Source organism: Hoplias malabaricus, chromosome 1, assembly GCF_029633855.1.
Source record: "Hoplias malabaricus isolate fHopMal1 chromosome 1, fHopMal1.hap1, whole genome shotgun sequence".
Classification (NCBI taxonomy): domain Eukaryota; kingdom Metazoa; phylum Chordata; class Actinopteri; order Characiformes; family Erythrinidae; genus Hoplias; species Hoplias malabaricus.
The window spans coordinates 42980739-43004918 of record NC_089800.1 but is presented as its reverse complement, the minus strand read 5'-3'; the positions used below and the strand labels follow the sequence as shown (position 1 = coordinate 43004918).

The 24180-nt window shown below is 41.6% G+C and overlaps 1 protein-coding gene across 2 annotated transcripts in view; it reads left to right on the top strand.

Moving 5' to 3' along the window:
- The first annotated feature begins 1387 nt into the window (after positions 1-1387).
- The window catches only part of kmt2a (lysine (K)-specific methyltransferase 2A), a 35056-nt gene continuing 12263 nt past the window's right edge, over positions 1388-24180 (top strand). The window contains exons 1-21 of one of the 2 annotated variants that reach the window (XM_066662993.1): positions 1388-1781; positions 11492-11564; positions 11904-15274; positions 15699-15876; positions 15966-16191; positions 17314-17378; positions 17474-17959; positions 18039-18115; positions 18217-18456; positions 18693-18839; positions 19948-20037; positions 20138-20258; positions 20338-20451; positions 20617-20801; positions 21448-21621; positions 21797-21907; positions 22008-22081; positions 22999-23195; positions 23288-23388; positions 23719-23856; positions 23997-24155. In XM_066662993.1, coding sequence (XP_066519090.1) covers positions 1548-1781; positions 11492-11564; positions 11904-15274; positions 15699-15876; positions 15966-16191; positions 17314-17378; positions 17474-17959; positions 18039-18115; positions 18217-18456; positions 18693-18839; positions 19948-20037; positions 20138-20258; positions 20338-20451; positions 20617-20801; positions 21448-21621; positions 21797-21907; positions 22008-22081; positions 22999-23195; positions 23288-23388; positions 23719-23856; positions 23997-24155 — 6561 coding nt within the window. In that variant the 5' untranslated portion in view covers positions 1388-1547. Of the gene's footprint in view, positions 1782-11491; positions 11565-11903; positions 15275-15698; positions 15877-15965; positions 16192-17313; positions 17379-17473; positions 17960-18038; positions 18116-18216; positions 18457-18692; positions 18840-19944; positions 20038-20137; positions 20259-20337; positions 20452-20616; positions 20802-21447; positions 21622-21796; positions 21908-22007; positions 22082-22998; positions 23196-23287; positions 23389-23718; positions 23857-23996; positions 24156-24180 lie in introns of both variants that reach the window. The other variant, XM_066662982.1, reaches the window with a different exon arrangement.

The following is a 24180-nucleotide window of genomic DNA, read 5'->3' as shown; positions in this document are numbered from 1 at the left end:
TATTAATATACATAAATCATAAGACAGTAAAATGGGGGCTCAATGAAGACATATGAGATATGAACATCTAATTGCACTGTGATTGTATCAATGGAAACTTGGTCTGTACATGAAACAATTACACAACAGTAGATAATGTAATTGTAATAGGCTCTACTGATGTACCTGGAACTACTGTTAAGAGTAAAAAAAATCAAGATTTTTTTTTCTTTTTTAAATTGCAATTATGCACTTTTTTTCTGTGCCCTAACATGGAAGAAGTCTGTTGGGTAGTCCATTTAGAAGGATACTTTTGAAGCAACTTACCTGCCTGACTCTTATGCTGGTCCATTTCAGAAGTTTTAAGTGCTTTTTTTAAGCTGTTTTAAAGGTGTAATCAACTCAGTAGGGAACTTTCAAACAATCTAAAACATCCATGTTTTGAAATATGAAATGCAAAGTAGAGGTCCATGCTGAGCCACCCAAAAATGTATTGTAATTACAATGTAGCTGCTGAATAATAACCTGAAAATAAAAGTAAAAATTTATTTCAGTGATCAATGTGTTTGAAGGTGGTGTTTTTATGTCTAAGCCCTAGTGAAAACTGACACTCCTATAAGAGAGTCCGCACTCTGTCAAGTAAAATCAGCCGAGATTAATTTCTAGCCTTTCTTGTTTTATGTGCTTCTGTAAAATGTTTAAAAAATGGATTTGGAAAGTTTGTGAAACAACTTTAAGCCAGAGAACATGTTGCAAGGCACTTGAGGCAGTTGGTTACTGGTGATCCAGTGTTAATCCAGGTGGTGGCTGGTAGTTTGTTTTGGCTTTCCAGGGTGTTGCTATGGTTACTCTGGGGCAGACTTGGGTATTGGACATGCCTGCTAGTGTTTTATGAGATTACTGTGGTTTCTCTAATAGTTGAAAGGGGTTCTTTGGTGTTCCAGGTGGTTGCTATAATAGTATGTATTTGAGTCAGTATCATTTGTGGCAGTTTAGTTTTCTGAGATCTTCACCATTCAGTCCCACAAGAAAATTTGTTTGAGAGATTAGTAAACAACAAAATTAAACAAAACAAACAACAACAACAAAAAAACACTACTCTGGTAAAAGCTCTACAACTGGATAATTCTGAAAGCGCCAGGAGGATTTTTAGCCCAGATAAAGCAGTATTAAGTTTAAAACGAATAACAGTAACTTGGCTTTCCCAACTTGGAACTCTGTTAAGTGTTCCAGTTAGAAGCATGTTTTGAATCAGCTCACCTTCTTGCCTTTATGGAACACCTTTATTCGTGTAATTGGAGGTGTTTTTGATCTGTCTTGTTTATTGTTTTATGTAGTTTTCTCTTGGGTTTTAACAGTGAACCTGCGTATTGACATAATTATTGTGGTACTGGGATGTTATGTTGTAAAATGCGAAGTAGGGGTCCATGTTTGCGCCGCCCCGAAACATGGATAAATGAGTGTGGCCGCTCACCGGCAGTGGCGGCGCGCTGAAATCGCTGGTTTCGGGGCTACGCCCACCGAGCTCGCTGATCCGAGGGCAGGCAAGCAGGCAGGCAGAGTGTAAAATGGCGCACAGCTGTCGGTGGCGATTCCCTGCTCGGCCCGGAGGGAGCAGCGGCTCGGGCGCGGGGAGGAAGGCGGGCCGCCTGCGGGTCACCGCGACACTGCGAAGCGGCTCCGCGACTCATCCGCTCGGTCCGGGCTTCGACGCAGCGCTGCAAGTGTCCGCTGCGATCGGCGGCAACCTGCAGAAATTTCGGGATGTTTTGGGGGAGTCGAGCGGCTCTAGCAGCGGGGAGGTGAGAGACCCATCCGCGGGACCGTCTTCTCTCCACTAGAGACGCCCAACGCGTTTGTTCTTTCAGTAACGGAGCAGCGAGAGGCAGAAAGCTGCCCAGAACTCGGTGCTGCAAGTTCCAGTTTTCTTCCTCTGCTCTGGGTTGCATCGAGTGAACTAAAGGCTCCAGAACGGGGAGGAGAGAGGACGATGCGCGGGACCGTCCTTCCTCCAGTACAGTCCGCTTAGTGCACTCGATTCAGACCCAAGCACGGAGAGTTCAGAGGCAGAAAATTGGCTCCAGCTCGCACATTCGAGTTACACTGAGTCGCTGCGCTTCCGAGCCAGTTACTTTGCTTCGCGCAGATACACATGCCTCCATCCATGTGCTGTTTTCTCCTCTCTGACTTCGCTAGCTAGCGATTAGCGAGCTAGGACTGAATCTCTAATGGCTCCCTACTCACTAGGTAGGACACTCTGTGAGTTGAAGAATTGGCTCATACAATAACATAGTGGGTTGTATGCCCTGTGCACAATCCTAATGTTATATTTTTTAGACATATTATGGCCTAGGTTAAAGTGCAGGAGTCATTATTTTAACATAATCGTAGTGCACTACGTAGGAAGTAAAAATCTGTTTGAGATTCAGCCCCCAATAGACTTGAGAGTAGTGACAGCCTGAGCAGATAGTCCATTTGTAGGTTTTGCGAGCAAACTAACTGTCCAGCTGCTTTCGATGTTTGTTTGTTGGTTGTCTAAAAGTGCTCTTACAGTGAAGGCTGATCCTTGTGAATTCAGAGCCCGTGTTTTGACAGAATTTCGTAGTTTAAAATGTCCTAGTGATGGTTAACGCTGCGCTCGCCACTTAGCAACGGTTTGGCTAACTTGATACCAAAAATAACAGCTAGGTTTTAAGATTACTTTGCATCTAATATCCCAGACTCAAACCGTACACTTCAGCCAGCTGCAAATTTAAGCATACACAAGGAAAACGTATATATGTAGAGAGAAAAAACATCGTAGGACAGCAGGGCTGCGTCCACAACAACACACTAGCGCACTACAAAGTGTGTGGAAAAACAGTACGTCACAATTAGGAGCGCGTTCACCAGTGCACTGTGTTGTAGTGAAGAAGTGCGCTGTTCTGAACGCAACCCAATGCTAATCAGAGCCAATCTTGTTAGCCACCTAGCATTAATTGAAATTGTTACGAGTGGATAAACGTATTAAATTATTTCGCTTCGGCCTTGTACCTAATTTAGAAGTTGGGGGCAGGTTTTCTAACTTGAGTTTCAAAAGTAACTACTATACTTGCAGCTTTGTTTTTATAAACTCAAATCAATACAGGGGATCTGAAAACAAACGAGCTGAAAATAATTAAACCTCGGTCGGAGCATTAAACCCAAGATTTGTACACACTTCACACAATAGTTTACATTGCATAGCCGGTATGCATCGTCTCTCTGGCTACAACAAGGCACATTATGAACTAGGGAGACTCTAGTATGTCCGTGAGAGTCCCTGAAGCTCATCTCTGAACTGACAGCGTTCATAACGTACTTCTGAAATAACGTTTAAAGTAGCGTTAGTGTCTGCGCAGTATAATCACCTGGTGGTGTGTTGGGGTTTTTTTTCTTTCATTTTTTTGCAGTGTATGTTAATTCCGCTAGTTCTCGTTATTCACAACTCTGAAGTGTTATTTTGGCAGTTCTTAGCATCAAGTGTTTGTCGATAACGCTAACGTTAGGCAGAGATGAGCCACAACAGCATAGCTGCCATTATTTTTTTCATGATGAAGCCTAAGTTGTCTTCTTTTAGGAATTTTCCATTCCACCTTAAATAGGGTAGTAGACAGATACTTGCTGGTGCCCTACAGCTGCACCATTTAAGGTGGAAGTATTAATTCGAACGACAAGCAAATTTCAGCCTCGTCATTTTTTTTTTTACCTGCGAGTATCTAAGCTGTCAGACGGGCAGTGTTTAGGTGTTTGTTTTATATATTTTATATTTAAAAACATATAGTGGAATCTAGCACATACACTGATATGCCCATTCGTTATTTAGGATTTAATGCTAGCGTGTTAGCTACTATTGCTGCTGATGATGCACAGGAAAATGGGAGGTGGACATGTTTTTTTTCTCAGCACATATGGCGTAGTACCGAGATGAGCTGCAAATAGTGCAAAAATGATTTTATACAGTTAACAACAAGATACTGTGCTGTGATTGAGTCTGTATGAAAGAATATATAACTGTGAGAACGGCTAAAAAGCTACAATAACGCGCTTTTTTGATTCCGTGTGTGTTTGTATGTATGGGGGTGTGTACTGCTGAGACCCAGCAGCTACCATCTTCTTGCTTTTTTTGGGTGATGAGCAGCACGTTTACGAGGAGAGAAGCAGAGGGTGGGAGTGACTGAGCTGCTGTGGATCTAACTCCCAGCACAAACCTCAGCCAATCAGTACAAAACGTCCCTGAGGTTTCTATCTCTTTTGCTGTTTTAAATAAATAAATATCGAAGAAACGCCCTTGGTAGCTTTAGACATTACACCTTAAATGTCACCCTGCCAAAGAATAGTAGTAAAATATGTTTAAGAACCTTTTTAAAATAATCTCAAACAAGAACACTGTTCTGACAATGCTAATAATATTAATAATTAAAATAAATGGCATTGGGTACATTCAACCAATAACACTGGAAAAATTAGTTGAAATCTATTAGTCTAATAATTTGTAGCTAGTTTGAAGACCAAGAATTTGATTGCACATTTCTTCCCCACAGCCTTGATTAAGCATAAAACTAAGCATTATGTGACAACTGTAAATAGTAGGATTTAATTAGCAGAAATATAAAAATATTCAAAAGAAGATGCATACATGAAAACTATTTATTGTAATAACGTTTTTTGTAGTTATTCTAAAATTTGTGCTTTCAGCCTTCTTGCACCTTTATCATTGGGATAAGGCAGGGGAAAACTAGCACAACATGCTTTGCATACCCATCTGTTCCATCTGGTTTTTGAAAGTGCATATGAGTAAAATAAGAGCACTATGTAAAATGCATAAGTGCTATACAAGGCAGACAGACGGGCAAAATCCCAGTGGAACTTGCGGCTCATGGAAGTTGCGGACACAGCATTGTGATTTCATTCAGAGGGGATGTTGCGCCTGGCCAGGATTGTTCTGGCTCATCACAGCCTGCTGAGCTCACAGAGCAGCCCGAGGCCAGCATATACTCAGTAAACAGAAGGACACTGAGCCCCTCCTTCGTATTAAACCCAAATCCTGCTGCTTTGGTCTGCTTGGTCTCAAAAGGAATTCACTTGTTATGGATGCCTTTTTAGACTGCTTAATCAACTTGCGTGGGTCACTAATGGCGCCAAAGTGTCTGCCCAGCCACAGTTATATTCCTTAAGGTGTAAAAATGGACCTGCCTTGTGTTTAATGTGCATAAAAATGGCAAAACCTTATAATCTGTCAAGCAAGGAGACATAAAGGACCTATGCCCACTTATGTCTGGATTTTTTTCTTTTCTTTTTTCTTTTAAAAGACGCCATTTGGCTTGCCTTTTGGTGTCCTGAGTAAGTCCTGCTTACCAAAGTAGAATGAGGATCACTATCAAGGCCTCATACAAAAGTGTAGCTGAATAGATACAGCAAATGAATGCTTTGCTCCACTGGTTTCAAATGAATGGTGTAGCTTATATAGAGGGAAAAGGTCCAGCAGGTGTTTGGCCTATTTATGTGGAGAGGGCCCTGTCCCCCCCAGACAGCGTGTGGATCATAGCAGGAAGCTTTGTGTCTGCTTTTATTCCAGTCTTTAAGAAGCGCAGGCGGCTGAAAGAGCACAGGCGCGGATATCAAAGGGTGAAGAGCGGGCCCTCCTCCCCCAGGGACAGCACTGGGAGGGAATTGGACTCAAGCCCTCCCATCCATGGCTTTATTCTCCCCTTTTTATTTTTTTGGTAGGCGGGCAGTCAGAGGACTTTCTCTCACTTTTTAGGGGTTTGTTGTAGGGGGAGACGGCAGCCGTTGAGTATGTGGAGCTGTTCTTTACCATTTTTATGTCCCTCATTACACCTCGCAGGAGGCGCGTCTTTGTTTTTATCACTCCTCTGTCTTAAAGCCACAGCTCCCCAGTTGTGTGGGTGTTAAGTGTTGGAAAATGGTGTCTGTGCAGTCTCAGTTCAGAGCACACAGTACATGTTTGAAAATGAGAGGCACAGGGGAGTTTTATTTGCATAAAGAAAAGGGATTTTTTTAAGAGTGCTAAGATGGAGATTGAAGTTTGCAAGGAATTTCCCTTTTTTAATAGTGATAGGCTGGGGGTGGTGAAACAACCCAAGTAAATGTTTCATATAACCTGGTGTGCTCTTTCTTTCTTTTTTAGGCTCTTCTGGGTTAGAACCTAGGCCTGGCTTAGCTTATGTATATACTTTACAGTTTTATTTTTTTAAATCAGTTATCATTTTAGAGGCTGTAATGCAAACGCTGATGTTATAGGTGTTTTTGCCCAAGTTTTATTTGAAAGTTTTGGCCTGCAGCTGTCAAAACTCCAGATCCTTTAGAGAAAATTGGCTCAGTAAATTAGCCTTAGCCGTTGCTATCAAATATCCTGGGTCTTACAGCTAATGATCAGTTATGTTACTTGATGTGGATATGTGGGTCTACTGTGATTATAGGGGTTTGTGTATGTTTAGTATCGTTGGCCACACACAGTAGTATAATTATGCCCCATTCTGGAGAGAGATAGTTGCCAGGTTTCACTGTGCTTGCCAGTTTATGCCTAGTTCTTGAGTTAACTGCCGTGTTGAACTTTACTGGGTTTGTGACCATCTGCTCAGGATGAGATGCTTCATGACTGCATGTAAACAAATCGCCTGCTTGTTAACCTTTTGTTAACTAAAGCTGACAGATGGCCCAAAAGTTGTTTGTGTGGTCATTTTAAATGTGATATGTAGAGTAGCTCTGTGCTGCCCTTTTTAGTCTAAGAATGGTGGTCAGACTCTTAATTTATAAGCTGTTCACTTTTGGTCAAGTAATGTTTTGCCATGCTAATGCCTGAGATATTTATTTTGTAAAAATGGTCCATGTGTATTAAAATGATAATAAATTATTGTATTTATATATTATTTACAAATTAGAAAATTTGTTTTCTAATGTTTGTGAACAAATGGAAAAAAAGAAACAAAATCAGAATCATATGTAAACAAGGTTTGGAAAAACTGAGTGAACATATTTAGAGGTAGAACAGGGTGGCAGTTGTGTGTTGATGCTGATATCTAATATTATTTCAAAATATCTGCTGATGGTTACACTTAAAGATTTATAAAAATAGAAACAGGCTTCATTTAAACTAAAAATAAAGATTTTAGTAAAATAAAAAAGTGCCTCAGCAACATTTAAACATTATTTTCTTAATTCATTAAAAAACGAAATAATGAAATGTCAGCTTAAAATAGTTATATATAAATATCCATTACAACACCAATTGTATTTTTAATTTGTGATCAGATTATACAGGTATAAAACTTGTAAAAACAAAGCTTGTAAAATCAAAATAACATAAACAGACAAAAAAAAAATTCTACTTCACTGGTCCAATGAGCCATGGTGTTCTTCAGGTCTATTAGGGATTACTTAAAGTCCTTTTCATGTCAGGCATAGACATTCTAAGAAGAAATTGAGAAAGCATTACAAGCGTTTCTAGTTTGGTCTTGCCCATTTGCTGCTGAATGTTGTCCCTTGCCCCCGCACACACTCGGAGCAGGTGTCTGTGTGTTGGCCGTGCGGGGTGTCGCTTTCTCGAGCCCAGTATCTCCGATCTCCCCGTCTGCCTTGCCCGTGGGCGTTGATTGAGCAGCCCTGCCTGTAGCGGAGAGACAGGAACTTGTAGTGCGTGGGCGGTGTTGTTTAGATTAGCTTTTCATGTGTACTTGTCAGCCACTGAGCCTTTTTCATCTCCCTGAATTTGCTGTAGCTAGTGCTGCTGTGTGGTCAAAGCAGTGCCATGCCCAGCCCTTCTCTCTGTTCTTTCCCTTTTCCACTTCTACTCCTCCTCCTTCCCTCTCTCTTGTCACTGGATGTTGTTTACATCTTGAACTGTGTGCCATGAAGTGTGTGTGTGTGTGTGTTGGGGGGTGTTTAGTGTGAGTGAAAGTTAAGAGTGTGTGCTGGAGGCAGAGTAGCACTGTCATTGAGAGCTACTCAAGCTGTCATAGTGACTCTGAGTTGCAGTTTGTCTTTAACCTTCCAATACTACCAGCACATTTGAGAATTATTTGCATGTTAATTACAATACTGTTTTACCTTCCCTGGTTAGTTGCAAAAATAGGGGTTCCACTTAATTTGTAATCCTGTTGTAGCATCATGTTATTTACAGATTCTGGTCAAATGTTTATAGTCAACTTTTTCAGCTTAATGTTCATGAGCATGGCACTGTCTCTTTTAACTCTGTTGTTTTCTTTAGATTTAGACAATTTTTTTCATTTTTATAGGCTAGTATGATTTAATATTTATTGATTGGATAATTAATTATACACATATATGGTCCAAAATGAGTAATTTCCATGAGCTAAATGCTACTCATTTTTTAAAGTAGCTGAACTACAGCCAAGCTACTCTCTCAAGAATTTGTTGCTACACTATTGCATTACAAGCTACTGGGTATAAGTAGGTAACTACATTGAAGCTACTTTAAAGATGACATCTATGATTGTGGGGAAACACTGTTCTCTCTGGTTTGTTTACGTTTGGAAGTTAAGTGTCGTTTAAGGTGGAACGGGGAGATGTTTGAATGGGGCTGAATTTGAACGTATCTGTAAGTGTTTATTCCCTGTTTGAATTCCCACAGAAATTATTTTGCACCTCGATTTCTTAAGTTTTCATTCTATTTACTTTCATGCAGTTAACGTTCTCCCAGATTTAGCATCAGTTCCACCTTAAGTATACCCAAGACAGCCCTTGTGAGCTGTTAGTCAATCATATCCCACCTGAGTCAGTCTTAATCCAGGTCCTGGTGGGCCACTCCCCTGGATGCTGTAGTTTTATCCTTGCCCCATCTCACCGACTTCTACTTTGAAAAGGGATGTTAATAAGTTCATTAGTTGTATCAGGTGTGTTGGGAAGAGAGGAATCTCTAAAGCAGGGGGACCAACAGAGCCAGGATTGAGAACCACTGTGCTACCTTGATGTCAGAGAAACTTGATGTTTTGTGACATTTTCTTTAAAAGAATGGCAAAGATTATTTCGCTTGCAGCCCTCAGCCATTCTTACTCTGACTCTAGCAATTTTCTGACTGGTTCGTTTGCAGAAATTATTTCTTATTTCTGCCATTATAACACAGCAATACTGATGGACACAAGCTACATCCGTTTACCCAAATATAGATTTGTGTAACAAAGAAATGTTTCATTGCTCTAGCTTTAGAGTCACTTTTGCATTTTACTTTTTACTCTTTGTTACTTTCTTTATTGGAGTGTTGTGTAACATAAATTTACATTTTATATTCTCTATGGTAGGCACTCTGTTATTGGGTATTTTTTATTTATTTATTTATTTATTTATTTATTTAAAGTCCATCCTATATCAATTCCAGCTTTTCTGCTGGTATCAGCTTAATACTGATGTCCAGTGCTGGATCAGATTTGATCACTACCTGATGTCTATATTAATCAAAGATTTCACATTTTAGTTCACTGCTCAGCACCTAGCAGACTTGCCTCAGATGGTAGCAAACAAATTTGTCTGCAGCTCTACATGCTGCTATAAATAAACATTATGAAATGAAATGCCCCGCAAGACTTTAGAATCAACACAAAAAGCTGTGCATCGAAGACAGAAACATTAATAATCCTGTTGAAAAAGTAAAGCATAAATTCAGTTTTGTGGATTACATTGTGGATCCAGCTATAACACCTGCTTGACTAATTTCTTCTTAATTCATTATTATGTAAGAAGCATTTTGTTATAAATTTAGCAGTGAATGATAGTGAGTACACATGTCTAAAACATTTTCATATATATTCATGGTAAAATCAGCACGTCACCATGGTGTTTTCCAAGGTGACCATTTTCATAACTATAGAATGTCTTATTAATCCTTTTGTGAGGTTTTTCTTGACCAATCTGTGAGTTTGAATTAATTATAGTCATCTTCTACAGTGTACACCCAGAGAGAAATCTGATAGTGTGCACTTCAGTGGAACAGTTACATTGCTTCTAAAATAGGTTTGGAATTGTGACCTACCTAAACTGTTGTGACAGAATTAGATCAAAAGGACTATAAATGGCTTTTCTAATAAGTGTTACTCCCACTATCCCTTGTGGTAGGTGGGGGCATGCTGTAAAATATGGTCTTGTAGTGCTGTAAAATCCAGTCTTCTGCTTTTGAATAATGGCATTATTTTCAGTAGATTTGATTCCTGCAGATGTGGACCAGCTAGGTGTATTAAAAACATAAATAAATGTTACTTGCCTGCTTATATGTTCAAGCTGTATAGACATGTTAGATTCAGGGTTGTAAGTAGCTATTTACAAAATTACATTTCCACTGATCAATTTGATGTTGGGCGGCACGGTGGCGCAGCAGGTAGTGTCGCAGCCACACAGCTCCAGGGACCTAGAAGTTATGGGTTTGATTCCCGCTCCGGGTGACTGTCTGTGAGGAGTTGGTGTGTTCTCCCCGTGTCCGCGTGGGTGCTCCGGTTTCCTCCGACAGTCCAAAAACACACATTGGTAGGTGGATTGGCGACTCAAAGGTGTCACTCTGTAGGTGTGAGTGAATGTGTGTGTGTTGCCCTGTGAAGGACTGGCGCCCCCTCCAGGATGTATTCCCGCCTTGCACCCAATGTTTCCAGGTAGGCTCTGGACCCACCGCGACCCTGAACTGAATAAGCGGTTACAGATAATGAATGAATGAATTTGGTGGTAATGTGTAAATATTGGTTACTTTAGAAACGTAATACTTTCAGCACACTCCAAAAAGTTGGGGTGGGGCAAAATTGATTATAGAAAATTCAAATGACTCAGTTTTGACAATCTGCAAGTACATAAAATAAGAGTAAAATCCAATAAAGCATCAGCCTTTGCAAGCAAAGAAGGGCCAGGGTTCACCACTTTATGCCAAATTTCATGAGAGAGTTGTCAAACGGGGCAAGACTGGCCATCACTGTTGAATGAATCTGACCTTTGATACTTCAGATTGCACTGCATGAGAAATCATCTTTCTTTTCTGGTAAATTTTAGACAGGTGGGCTTTAGAGTACTTCAGAAAATGGTTGTAACCTAACAGTCTGTTGCTGCTTTAAGAAATGCAACCGGACATCTGTCATGGTATCAGGGTATAGAATATCCTTGACTTGCCTATATGTGATAATAGAGATGATATGGAAGTTTATAATTTTTTGCTTTTTTTTTTTCTCCTGTGACATCCATGGTTATTTCAGCAAGGCAATGCCAGGCCTCATTTTGCACAAGCACCCTTCATACACAGAGTGCATTTGCTTTACTGGCCTGTCTGCAGCCCGGATCTGTCTCCTATAGCACACCATGAAGAAAAGAATCGGAAAATTGAAAATTTCAGCAAATGAAATCCAGACTGCTTCTTGAGAACTTACTGACTCAGAGGATGACTCAAGAATGCACCAAAAATCCATCAATAAATGCATTGACCTACCGAAATACCAAAGATAAATTAATCCAGCTGTTTGCATCTCTATATTGATTTTTATAGGAGGAAGTTTTTGGAGGCTTTGGTACACAGAGTGAAAATGGAAGAATACAGAGTTCAGGATGGACCTCGCAAGGTGAAGTTGTGAATTGTCTCTTTTGAATAATTTATTTCAGTATCTATAATTTACAGTAGTGAGATGTCATTATTGTAATTTCCTTTTAATGTGCTTCAGTCTATTGCGCCTGATAGAAATATGTATTATTTACACATTGATAAATGTTTTAAATGCACTTTATGGAGGGTATATAGATGCTTGATGACGTGATAATCTGACAGAAGTTTTAATTCTTAGTCCTGATGGAAGTCATATAGTTTGTGAGGTAAACTTTATCCTAAGGCCTGTACATAAGTTTTCCAGATAAGAGAGATTTTATTTTCAGATTCTGAATTAAATGCTTTCTGTTTGTGTTAGTTAATCTGACACCGGAGAAGAAGCCCCGAGGCCGTCCCCCAAGAGCAACAACTGTACAGAAATTGGTTGCTAGTGTTGAACCTAAGCCTCTGTCTGTCATCACAGTTCCCCCTACAGAGAAAGTGAAACGGCCACCAGGTAGGCCCCCTGGTTCTGGTGAAAAAAGAAGAGGCCGTCCTCCTGCATCAGCCAGCCAGAGAAGCTGGCCACAAAGTGGCCATGTATTACCTAATGAAAGTAGGGATGCTGCATCAGAGCATAGCTCAAGTACAGCACTTTGCAAGGACATGGTGGAGGATGACAGGGAGAGAAAGCCCACAAAGCGAACTCCTCTTGGGTCTGTGCAGCAGCAGGGATCTGAGGCCAAGCTGCCCAGAATGGGCCACGATTCCAAGGTGACCAAACTGAAGCGACTGCGGGATGTCAAGCTTAGCCCCCTCAAGTCTGGACTCTTAAAAGGTATACCAGTCCCTGTTGTGCCAAGGCGGAGGCGTGGAAGACCACCTGCTTCCGAGCGCATCAAAGCTGAAGCTGCTGCTGCTGCTTCCTCAGTCCAAGAAATGTCAATCGCAGAGGCTGGCACTGCCAAACAAAAGGCCTTCAAGGTTCGCCCAGAACGAGATTTCGACCTCTGCACTCCACAACATCTCAAGCTCAGGGCCTCTCATCCTGCTGATGAATGCACTAGCCCAGACCTCCATGATTCCTCAGCAACAGACCCAGCCACACCTTCCAAACATGGAAGGCCTTTAGGTTTACGGCAAAGCCCTCGCCATATCAAGCCTGTTCGCATTGTCCCACCTTCGAAACGCACTGATGCCACTATTGCAAAGCAGTTATTGCAGCGGGCTAAGAAAGGGGCACAGAAAAAGAAACTGTTAGAGAAGGAGACCGTAGGTACCCAGGGAGCAACAGGTATAGAGGCTGGCATTAGGAGGAGAAGAAGAACACAACTGAAAAACATTCGGCAGTTCATCATGCCTGTAGTGAGTACAGTGTCTTTGCGGATTATTAAGACCCCAAAGCGTTTCATTGAGGATGAAGCCAGCTTTGGTACACCCCCACCACACATGAAAATTGCACGATTGGACCCTACAACACCAGCTCCACCACCCCAGACCTTATCATCATCATCATCATCACCCACTGTTGTTTCCACTCCTACAGCAACTACTGGTACAACAGCCATTCCTGGAGCGGGACCTGCTGCTGATGCTCTTCCTCCTCCCCCTACCCCCGCCCCCACTGCAAGTTCCACTGTGGTTTCAGCAGCAAGTCTCCTAAATAACAGTACGTGCAACAACAGCAATGGCCGCTTTAGTAGCAGCGCAGCATCTTGTGGCTCCAGTGCAGTGTCTCAACATTCCTCCCAGCTGTCCTCTGGAGAGTCTTCCCGCTCCAGCAGCCCTAGTCTGGATGACTCCTCCTGCGACTCACAGGTTTCTGATGGTACTCAGGCTCTCTCTGAGGAGCCTGATCATTCCCCTTCCTCTCAGGGAGAGAGGGAAGCCAGTATGCACCATGCCTCACATCCTCTGTTCCCTCCAACTGAGCCTGAGACTGAGCACATGATGTTATTGGAGTCCACCCGACGAGGACGTAGAGGTCAAGGCCCCAGGGGAGGCAACCTTGTGGCACGTGGTCGTGGCAATCTAATAAGCGAAAGAAAAAAGTCTATCATCAGCCCTGCCACAGGTGTTTTGATGCCTTCTTCTCAGGCAGGATCTCAACAAGCTTCTTCTACAGCCTCCTCTTCTTCCTCTCCACCACCACCCCCACTTCTCACTCCACCCCAGCCTCCTCAGTCAGCTTCATCCAATGCACCTGCTATGAGTGAACATCATCCCCACTCTGCGTGGATCATGCCTCATCCCATTCCTCCATTCCTCACGTCTCCTTCAATACTCCCTGGTTCTCATGACAAACGACGCGCCATACTCCGGGAGCCCACATTCCGCTGGACGTCTTTGTCTCGCACAGAGCAGCAATATTTCTCCTCTGCAAAATATGCGAAGGAGGGCCTTATTCGAAAGCCCATCTTCGATAACTTTCGCCCTCCACCACTCACAGCGGAGGACGTGGGGTTGATGCCTCCTGGCCCCGGGGGAGGTGGTACGGCCCAAAATTTCCCTGCATCAGGTGGGGCAGCTGGGGCAGGCACTAGGCTGTTTTCCCCTCTGCATCATCACCACCAACATCCTTCATCTCGTTTTGAGCCACCACTCCATAAACGCAGCCCGCTGCTACGTGCCCCTCGTTTCACACCTAGTGCAGCCCACTCCCGAATTTTTGAATCTGTCACTCTCCCATCTTCCTCAGGGAGCAGCCCTGGCTCTCTCTCTCCTCTCCAAGCCACATCGCCATCAAACAAGACGCCACGACGCAAGAAGAGGAGACCGTTTGGGCCATCGCGTGGACAACCCAGGTCACCCTCACACTCCATGACCACGAGGAGTGGTCAGTCAGGATCCCAGTCTGGAAAAAGCTCATCTGAACTCTCCACACTGACCAGCTCTGTACCCACAAGTGTAACTGGCAACTCCAGCCCTTTACCTGGGGTAGCAGTAAGTCCGATAGCTCCAAGTGCCTTAACTCAAGCCCCTTTCAGCACCTTCTCGCCAGGATCCCTTGGCCCCATTACACATGGAGCCTCTGATGGTCGAAGAGCAGCCGGGTGCCTCGGTGTTAGTGGGAGTTCAACATCTTCCTCTTCACAGCTCTTCCCTCGTTTCGCTTCCAGTCCCCAAAATCCAAGCGGGAGCGCAGGAAAATCTGGGAGAGAGCGAAATGTCTCTGCTTCAAGGGACACTTATCCCAAGGAGAAAGAATCAGAAACAGAGAAAAGTAGGGAGCGTGAAAAGGAAAATAAAAGAGAAGGGAAAAAAGACTGGGAAAGAAGAGGGAAGAGTCTTGCCTCAGAAAGTACTACCAATTCCACTGCAAGTCTATTTGCTGTAGATGGTAAAGATGCTGAGGAATCTTTCACTCAGAAAAAGACTCCTGGGCAGAAGAAACCTGTTTCTGATGACTTGGGGGCTGAGGCCTCTCCAGGTGACGCAAGTGTGTTGCAGTCAGTGGGGTTGTTGTTGTCAAAGGGACGCCAGTCCAAAAAAGGCAGATTATCTGAGAAAAGTGTGGAAAATGAGGGAGTAGAGAAGGACAAGAACAAGGAGAGATCAGTTGTACCCATCCAGGCAGGGCAGTCCGGAAAACCTCCTAGCACAGCATCATTAGGTTCCATGCTGGCTCATGCTGAAAAACAGCCAGTCACAGATAGGCGTGTGGCAGGCTTGCTGAAAAAGGCTAAAGCCCAGCTTTACAAGATAGAGAAGAGCAAATCATTGAAAACAGTGGATCAGCCTAAAGTGCAGGTTAGTATCTTTGATTTTCGGTGTGTATACTAATTTAATTTTGGCAGTAAACAGTAATTTTGAATCACATTTTTAGTAAATTACATTTTAATATACCAAGTGATATTTTGATAATTTTATTAGATCTATGCAATACTGAGGTTTACCTCTTTTTGGTTATTCAGGCTCATGATAGTAAAAAGTAATGACAGTTTGATCAGCATTAGCATTGATGTTGAATAACGTCATTACGGAGCCAATTAGGTAATTCATGGACGTTTACAAAAGTATAGGCAAATTTCAGGATTTTACCACTGTTTCGTCTGTGTAAGCTGTTTTTGCCCATTTTTACAGTATTTGTAACCAACATGGATGTTTAATAAAGGATGATTTTACAGTGTTTGCACTGAAAATCAGTCAGGATCATCTATTAATGTGTGCATAGGGTCAGGAGAGTGATTCTTCTGAAACTTCAGTCCGTGGTCCACGAATCAAGCATGTGTGCCGTCGTGCCGCTGTAGCATTGGGTCGAAACCGTGCTGTGTTTCCAGATGACATGCCCACCCTTAGTGCCTTGCCATGGGAGGAGAGAGAAAAGATCCTGTCTTCCATGGGAAATGATGGTGACAATCTTTTCTCAATGATTAAGAATGTTTCCTTAATTTCCTGCCCTGTGGGCATGCTTTCATAGTTGTTTTTGATTTTCTTGTAGACAAATCTTCAGTGGCAGGGTCAGAAGAAGCAGAGCCATCCACCCCTCCCATTAAGCCAGTTACAAGGCACAAAACAGTCCAAGAGGCCCCACCCAGAAAGGGCCGGCGCTCACGCCGCTGTGGGCAGTGTTCTGGCTGCCAGGTCCCAGATGACTGTGGGGTTTGCACCAACTGTTTGGATAAACCCAAATTCGGGGGACGGAACATCAAAAAACAATGCTGCAAGTAAGTATGAGTTAATGGACTAAAGAATTAATTTCATGAATTTGTTTGTATAAAATAAGGTTGAAAAAGGCATCCTGACACTTGCTTTCTATTCAGCCTGTTCTCTTAGCTGTGAATTCTTTAATGCGTACAAACAGACCTTTCTTAATATCAGTAACATAGATTCTTTTTTGTGTGTGGTACTGAAATTGTAAAATGACAATTAAAATAGTCATGCATAACAGTTGAATAAAACAGTTTGAAATTGCAAGCTTTCTTAAAACAATAATGGTACTAAGGTGGCCGTGAGGTGTCTAGCCTGTCAGCCTGCTTATTTGAATATGAACTTTGACCAAATTCTTTGAGAGATGAATAATACGTTTGGAGAAGACAATGATGCTCTGAGTGAGCACGGATTTCACAAATTTGAATGTGCAAAACACTTGGGTTCCTTTCAGAAAAAACACTTAGCAGCATTCTCTATGTTAGATATTCATGTACATGCTCACAAAGTGTTTTTCATTCTTAATTCAATCTTACAAAAATCTTTCTCAGTTTTCACATCTGCTCAATGCAAAAAATATGCAAATGTAATGTTTAATTGCCACCGTGCACTCAGGAACTACCATGACCCTGAACTGGAAAATCAGTTACAAACAATGAATAAATGTATGTAATGTTTATGCTAAAACTACAGCCAGAGATGTATAGGCGCTGATCCTATCATTTCAGCAATAATGGCCTAGTTTCTTAAGCGCCACTCTGATGGCTGATGACTGATGGATTTTGGGAGTTAAATATAGAATGATCATAAAAGCGAAGTATGTGTTGTATCTCAACATTTGTGTGTCCTGACACGTTTATCAGGTTTGTCATGTTTCTTGTCCGTGCGCTGGGTCCAAAACCATAAATACTATGTAATATGATAACATCTCCGTTTTATTTATATGAACACTGCATGGCAAGTGTATGTGCACAAATGTCTGCATGCACATTATTTGTTGAAGTAAAAGGGTTCTGGGTTTTTTTCCCCCAAGTAGTAATTGCAGTTTTAATAATTCACTTGTTTATTCTTTTTTTGAAATGATTGCATAGCTTGAGTATGTTGTGGTGTAACTGATTTTTATCTGTACATTGTCACAGGGTAAGGAAGTGTCAGAATTTGCAGTGGATGCCATCAAAGGTGTTTCTTCAGAAGCAAGCAAAAGGTTAGTTCCCTGCTGACACACCAAGAATGCAGTAAGACAAAGTCATGTCTTGCAAAGCGCTGTATGCTATATAACTGATGTCTTTCTTGACTCAGGTAAAAAAGATAAGAAGAAAACCAAATTACCGGAAAAAAAGGATGCACATCACTCCAGCAAATCTCAATGTTCCGAGGTGAGCCCCAAACCAGCCCCTCCTCCTTCAAAGGATGACCCTCCAGCAAAGAAAACTGAAACTCCATCCTCAGCACCGGGAGAGGATAAACAAAAGCAACAGCGGCCTCCATCCCCTCCACCACCCAGCTCTTCCCCAGCTGACCCCTCTCCACTTCCTGGCCCAGATGATCAAAGACAACCCTTAAACTCTGTGAGCTCTGGCTCTAGGAAGGAGCGAAAGCAACCGCAGACCAGCCCTTCATCCAGCTCTCCACATGCCACTCCATCGTCCCCACCAGCACTGTCCCATCAACCCATGCAGCAACAAAGCCATGCGCCAGCAAAAAAGGAAGGACCCATGAAGTCACCTTCTAGTGAGCCCAAAAAGAAGCCCCAGCAGCAGAGCCAGCCTTCTCTTACACACTCAGGTAGGAGATGTTTTTACCATCTTGCCAGCTTTAGTTTTATATGAATTCACTTTACGTGTTATCTTGCATGATCTTGCAGCACAAGCAGAAGCAAAGCAAATAAAGAAGCAAACAGCTCGTTGTGCTCCACCACCAAAGTCAAAATCAAAAGAAAAGGTGAGGCCTTCTTGCTGAGTAGCTTTTTGCCTTTCTTTATACTTGTATTTTTTTTCATGTACTTCTTGGCTTCCACCGCCCACCTGATCTGTTGTTTACAGGAGAAACAGATGGCCACCAAACCCATGCACAATACTTTAAACTTCCTGAGCACTCCCTCGACTGGGGGCACCGCCCAGCAGAAAGCACCCTGCGACGGAGTGCATCGAATCAGAGTGGATTTTAAGGAGGACTATGACATTGAAAAGGTGTGGGAGATGGGTGGCCTCAGCATCCTCACCTCTGTGCCAATCACCCCACGGGTGGTCTGCTTTCTCTGTGCCAGCAGTGGTAATGTGGAGGTAAACAAACTTCCCTCACATTGTAAAAATCTATTCGCCAAGGGCTGCATGATATGGGGGAGAAGACTTATATATTTATAGCAATATTTTATTGCTTTATATTGTGTTTTCTATTCTTCAAAAATACTAGGTTTTCCTTGAGGAGTTTTCCCAAAGAGGTTTATTGACACTGGCTTCTTTTCTTTCATTCATGTAAAAAAAATGGCTATTTTGCTAACTCTATATCTTCTCCACAGTTTGTGTTCTGCCAGGTATGCTGTGAGCCCTTCCATCTCTTTTGCTTGGGGGAGATGGAAAGGCCACACAATGAGGAATGGGAGAACTGGTGCTGCCGCTGGTGTCGCTTCTGCCATGTCTGTGGCCGCCGGCACCAGAAAACTAAGGTGGGTTATGTTTTTGTTGTTAAGATCATGTATGTGTGTGTAGTGTTATCCCCAGTGTAAGTATGCTTGTTTTGTTGAGAACTGTTTGTTTCCTGAATAAATTTTGAACCATGTTTTCTTTTTATCGATTAAACTACTCTGTGAAGTTGGGATGACAAATTATGTTAGACTTTAATTTGGAGTTCCAACAACAGCAGGAGCTCTTACTTTACAGGAAAGGATTAACAGATTTTACAGGAATACGTGTACCACATCTGTTTCAGTTGGCTAGTTGGTTTACCACTTCAGACATACAAAATAAAGAGGAAGGTTCTCTAAACTATAATTGCAATGTGGAAAGTGTGGTGAATGATAGAATCTCATCAAAATTTGACATTTTTGTTATTCATAACATAATTAACTCAGTTCTTATTCAGTAATGATAATATTAATCTCTTTTTTTTTTTTTTTGTATAGCATCTTTATACAAAATACAGCTCAAAGAGCTTTACAGAGATTCTTAATACAAAAATGATAAAATATTAAAGGGTAAACAGTGTAACAATCAAAGAAAATACATTATTTAAATTATTCCTATTATTTAAAGTTAATTCATGAATAAATGAACATTAAAGAGAGTTTAAAAAAAAAAGGATTATACTCTAGTCTGGTGGTTTACTGCAACCTAGGTGAGGAAGAGCACCTCTTAAGTCAATTCTTGGGATACTTAGTGCTGGGTTGATGTGATACTCCCTATGATCAGCCCATACATGGCATTAATCTGGAATTATGGAATTGTGCGAGTAGGAAATGTTTATGTCCATAAGTGATGCATAATATCTTGAGACTGGCCTCCCATTCTAGACCTTTGAGACCTTTCAAGACCATTCAAGTCTTTTACTGAATTAAACCCTGGATTTCTAGGCTTATTATTCAGTTATTAATCTTGCGAAATATTCCTTAATGTCTGTTATTAACGATTTACTATTATGTAGCATATATGCAAGTTATGTAGAGGGCAGAATAATGCTCTAAATGTCAAGAGGGTTTAGATTCAGTGTGTTTTCAGGTCTGAAGACAAGATTTTATTGATTTAGAGCTCTTTCTTCTATTTACCTTCACGCAGCAGCTGCTGGAGTGTGATAAGTGCCGAAACAGCTTTCACCCTGAGTGCCTGGGACCCAACCATCCTACACGACCCACAAAGAAAAGAATTTGGGTACCTACACACTTAATCCTTGGACATATAAACAGATATCAGTAATCCCTGTTTCAAATGCTTGCTTTCAGATGCTTACCTGAGATTTTCATCTTCACAGATTTGCACCAAGTGTGTTTGCTGTAAAAGTTGTGGGGCCACCAAACCAGGAAAAGCCTGGGATGCCCAGTGGTCACATGACTTCTCCTTATGTCATGACTGTGCCAACCTTTTTGCTAAAGGTTTGTATTGGACTCAGTTGCTAGCATGTTTTTGTATGTATACTTAGCATGTACACTAATATGTATTGTAATTTTGTAGGCAACTTCTGCCCTCTCTGCGATAAGTGCTATGATGACAATGATAATGAGGGCAAGACGATTCAGTGTGGGAAGTGTGATCGCTGGGTCCATGCCAAATGTGAAAATCTAACAGGTGAGGGAAGTGTTTGTTCTATTTTCATGTTTGTATTTTGAGTGAAATTCTAACCTCCTTTATTCTGTATCACCTTATGCATTTGTGCTTGGAGAGTGACCACACAAAAAAACCACAGATCAGTGTAATCCTTTTTATTACATTTTTTTTCTCCCTTCATTTTAGATGAGATGTATGAACTTTTGTCTAACCTCCCTGAAAGCGTGGCATACACCTGCATCAACTGTACTGAGCACCATCAGCCTGAGTGGCGTACCTCTTTAGAGAAACAGATTCAAAGCTCTGTGCGTCAAGTTCTTACTGCACTCCTCAATTCACGAACTTCCACTCATTTACTCCGCTACAGACAGGTAAGCCAATCCTGTCACACCTTTTATTAGTCTGCTGTAGTGCATATATTTATAATTATATAATTATATGTACAAGGGGTCCTCGACTTACGACGTTGATCCGTTCCTACGTTGCGATGTAAAGTGATTTTCGGTGTAAGTCAGAACATACGTACTGTACGTAAATAACATACTGTAAGCACTTATCCTATCCTAACACCTATCCTCCTCGGTCCCGAGCCGCGTAACCGTGTATTCTTCTGCTGCGCACACCAAACATTTTGACATTCACGGCGCAAAACCACTTAAGTCGAAAAAAGGCTTTATACAGTAAATGGGAGATGTGTCGTAACCACGAAACATCGTAACCGTGGACTGACGTAACCTGAGGACCATGTGTGTGTGTGTGTAAAAGTTTTATCATAAAAGTTATATCAAACATTTCCATTATTCAGTAACACTGCTTGCTTGTCCAGTCTTAGCAGTGAGAATAGAGGTTTTTTTTGTTTTTTTTTTAAACAGCATGTGTACTTTTTAAATTGGAAAAGGAGGCCTAATACACAGATGAAACACTTTTCTTCTTCTTTTTTTTTTTTTTTTTTTTTTTTTTTTTTTTGTCATCAGTATTGGTGATTATGTTGCCCTCAAAAACCTTGTTCTGTCCCAGGCTGTGATGAAGCCCCCAGAGCTGAATCCAGAGACAGAAGAGAGTCTCCCTTCACGGCGCTCGCCTGAAGGTCCTGACCCCCCAGTCCTTACAGAGGTTTCTTTGCCCACTGACACTCCCCTTGACTTAGAGTCTGTGGAGAAGAGGATGGATTCAGGGCACTATAAATCTGTGGTAACTGATCAGAAAATCTTTACTTAAAATGTATGCATATCCCTCATAACTTTAAGCAATGGCATATTTCTGAGCTTATACAAGATAAGCAATAACTTTTTGATTCTCATGGGAGGGTTTAGAAGGAGGTCAGTCTGACAGCTGAGCGATGCTGTGATATGTTCATGTCTTTCAGCTGGAGTTCAATGATGACATTGTGAGAATCATCCAGACAGCTATCAGTTCAGAAGCAGGGCAGCCAGAGAGCAGGAAAGCCAACAGCATGGTCAAGTCCTTCTTTATCCGGGTAAGTATTGAGCCAGAGCAAGCACAGTGTTTAGAGATTTCACTTCAGGCCTAGAACACTGCGGTCTGTGACACACTAAAATATTTTTTGTTTGTTACAGCAAATGGAAAGGGTTTTTCCATGGTTCAAGGTCAAGGAGTCCAAATACTGGGAGACACACAAAGTCTCTTCCAAGTGAGTGTTTCTTTTCTATTTGGGTATGTAAGATGTCTATTTTCTGCTTTGGTATGTTGCCTTGATGTTTATTGACGCATATACCCGCAATATGTTGAAAAACATCCTTTTGCAATCAGACGTTTCAATGGCATTGACATGATGAGAAGATAAAACAGCTTGTCAGCTGGGCGTCTGTCTATTCTTTGCTCTCCTTTAGAGCAGAAATATCAGCTTTCCATAGGGAATGTCGTCTGCATGGTCTAGTTCCATTGTTTGAGGCCAGACTGTAGGGTCATGTTTCACATAGGTGCTTTGACAAGTCATGCGGTCACCCTGTGGTTAGTCAGTTGGTAGACTTCATTTGTTAGCATGCATTATTCAGGAGTCCACAAAGCATTGCTTTTTAATATCCTAGCACTAGAATTATCCTTCGGTGATAACAGACAGCACAGTTTTCATTTCTCCTTATTACATGGTGAATACAAATGAATCTCAAATGGCATTGCAAAAATGAGAGAGAGAGTGATTATGTTCTTTTTAACTTTGTCTAGTAAAACCTGGTAAATAAAGCTGGATTCTGGGTTTAATTCATAAATGCAGATTAATGTCCTTGAAAAAGTCAAGTATTTTACAATGGTCAGATGTTTCTTGACAGGGCCCAGGTAGGACAGTTAAGATGTTAATCTAGTTTGGCTCATTTATACTTAACATTGTAGGTGGATTATATACTGCTTATGCAATTTAATAAATCTATAATATAGCAAGACTTCACTAAACAGTCAGGTACCAGTGTTCTTTTAACTGTATATGTGAAACAAAATATGATGAACATTTTTAAAGAATCTTATTTGACTGTATTTATGTGTAGCTGTACGTGTATCTGTATGTCTGTTTATCTTAATTCTCAGTTATTCTCTTTTTTCCTCCTGCTGTAGCGGTTTACTTCCTAATGCTGTACTGCCCCCTTCTCTGGATCACAATTATGCTCAGCGACAGGAACGTGAAGAGATAGCACGTGCTGAGCAACCTCTGCTTATGAAGATCATTCCTGCTCCTTGTCCTAAAGCTCCTGGAGAACCTGACTCCCCAGTAGCCCCAGCAACACCACTTCCAGCTCCACAGCCTATACATGGTGAGGCAAAGGACATAAAATCCGAAGCCAGTTAACAAAGTGTAATTTGAGAGATCTGATTTTCTTTTGTTTGTTGCTCTCAATTCATGCAGATCTCAGTCGAGAGGACAGCCCTGATCTTCCCCCTCCTCCTGGTGTTAGTGACAACAGACAGTGTGTGCTTTGTCTAAACTATGGGGATGAGAAGTGTAATGTAAGTGAGCCCACTAAAACCTTTTTTTTTTTTTTTTTTTTTAACATGCACCACCCGAATAATATCATTCAAAATGCTGTTGCATACGGGAACATGAACAATGCTTCTTTTGTGAACAATCTTACATTTGTATTGGCACGCTATATAATATTTTAAACTCAAAATTGCAGTTTCAATATCATTGTTAATCGCTGACCTGTAATAGGGAGAAAAGAGCCCCTAATTCATGTGCTGTACACATGAATTAAACTAGGGAGAGCCTCAGGAGCAAAAAACAAAAAACCTTACCTAGTGTTTCTTTTAGTACCCTTTTTATTCATTTGTTCTTAGGAGTGTGGAAGATTACTCTACATTGGCCAGAACGAATGGGTCCATGTGAACTGTGCATTGTGGTCAGCAGAAGTGTTTGAAGATGATGATGGCTCTCTCAAAAATGTCCATATGGCAGTGAGTCGGGGCAGACAGCTGGTAAGACTATGTTAAACATATGCTGTGCATAGTTTGTTGAGTCTGTTTTCAGATTTTCTTATTAGGGTCTAATATCATTTATCCATGGATCGACTTCTCAATAATAAAAATCACTTTATAAATACTTTGTTTTATTACAGCAATGTGAGCATTGTCAAAGACCTGGAGCCACTGTGGGTTGCTGCCTTACCTCCTGCATGTGTAACTTTCACTTCATGTGTGCACGTCAGCGTAACTGTGTCTTTCTGGAGGACAAGAAGGTGTATTGCCAACGCCACAGAGACCTCATCAAGGGTGAAGTAAGGAACTATATATTTTTTTCCC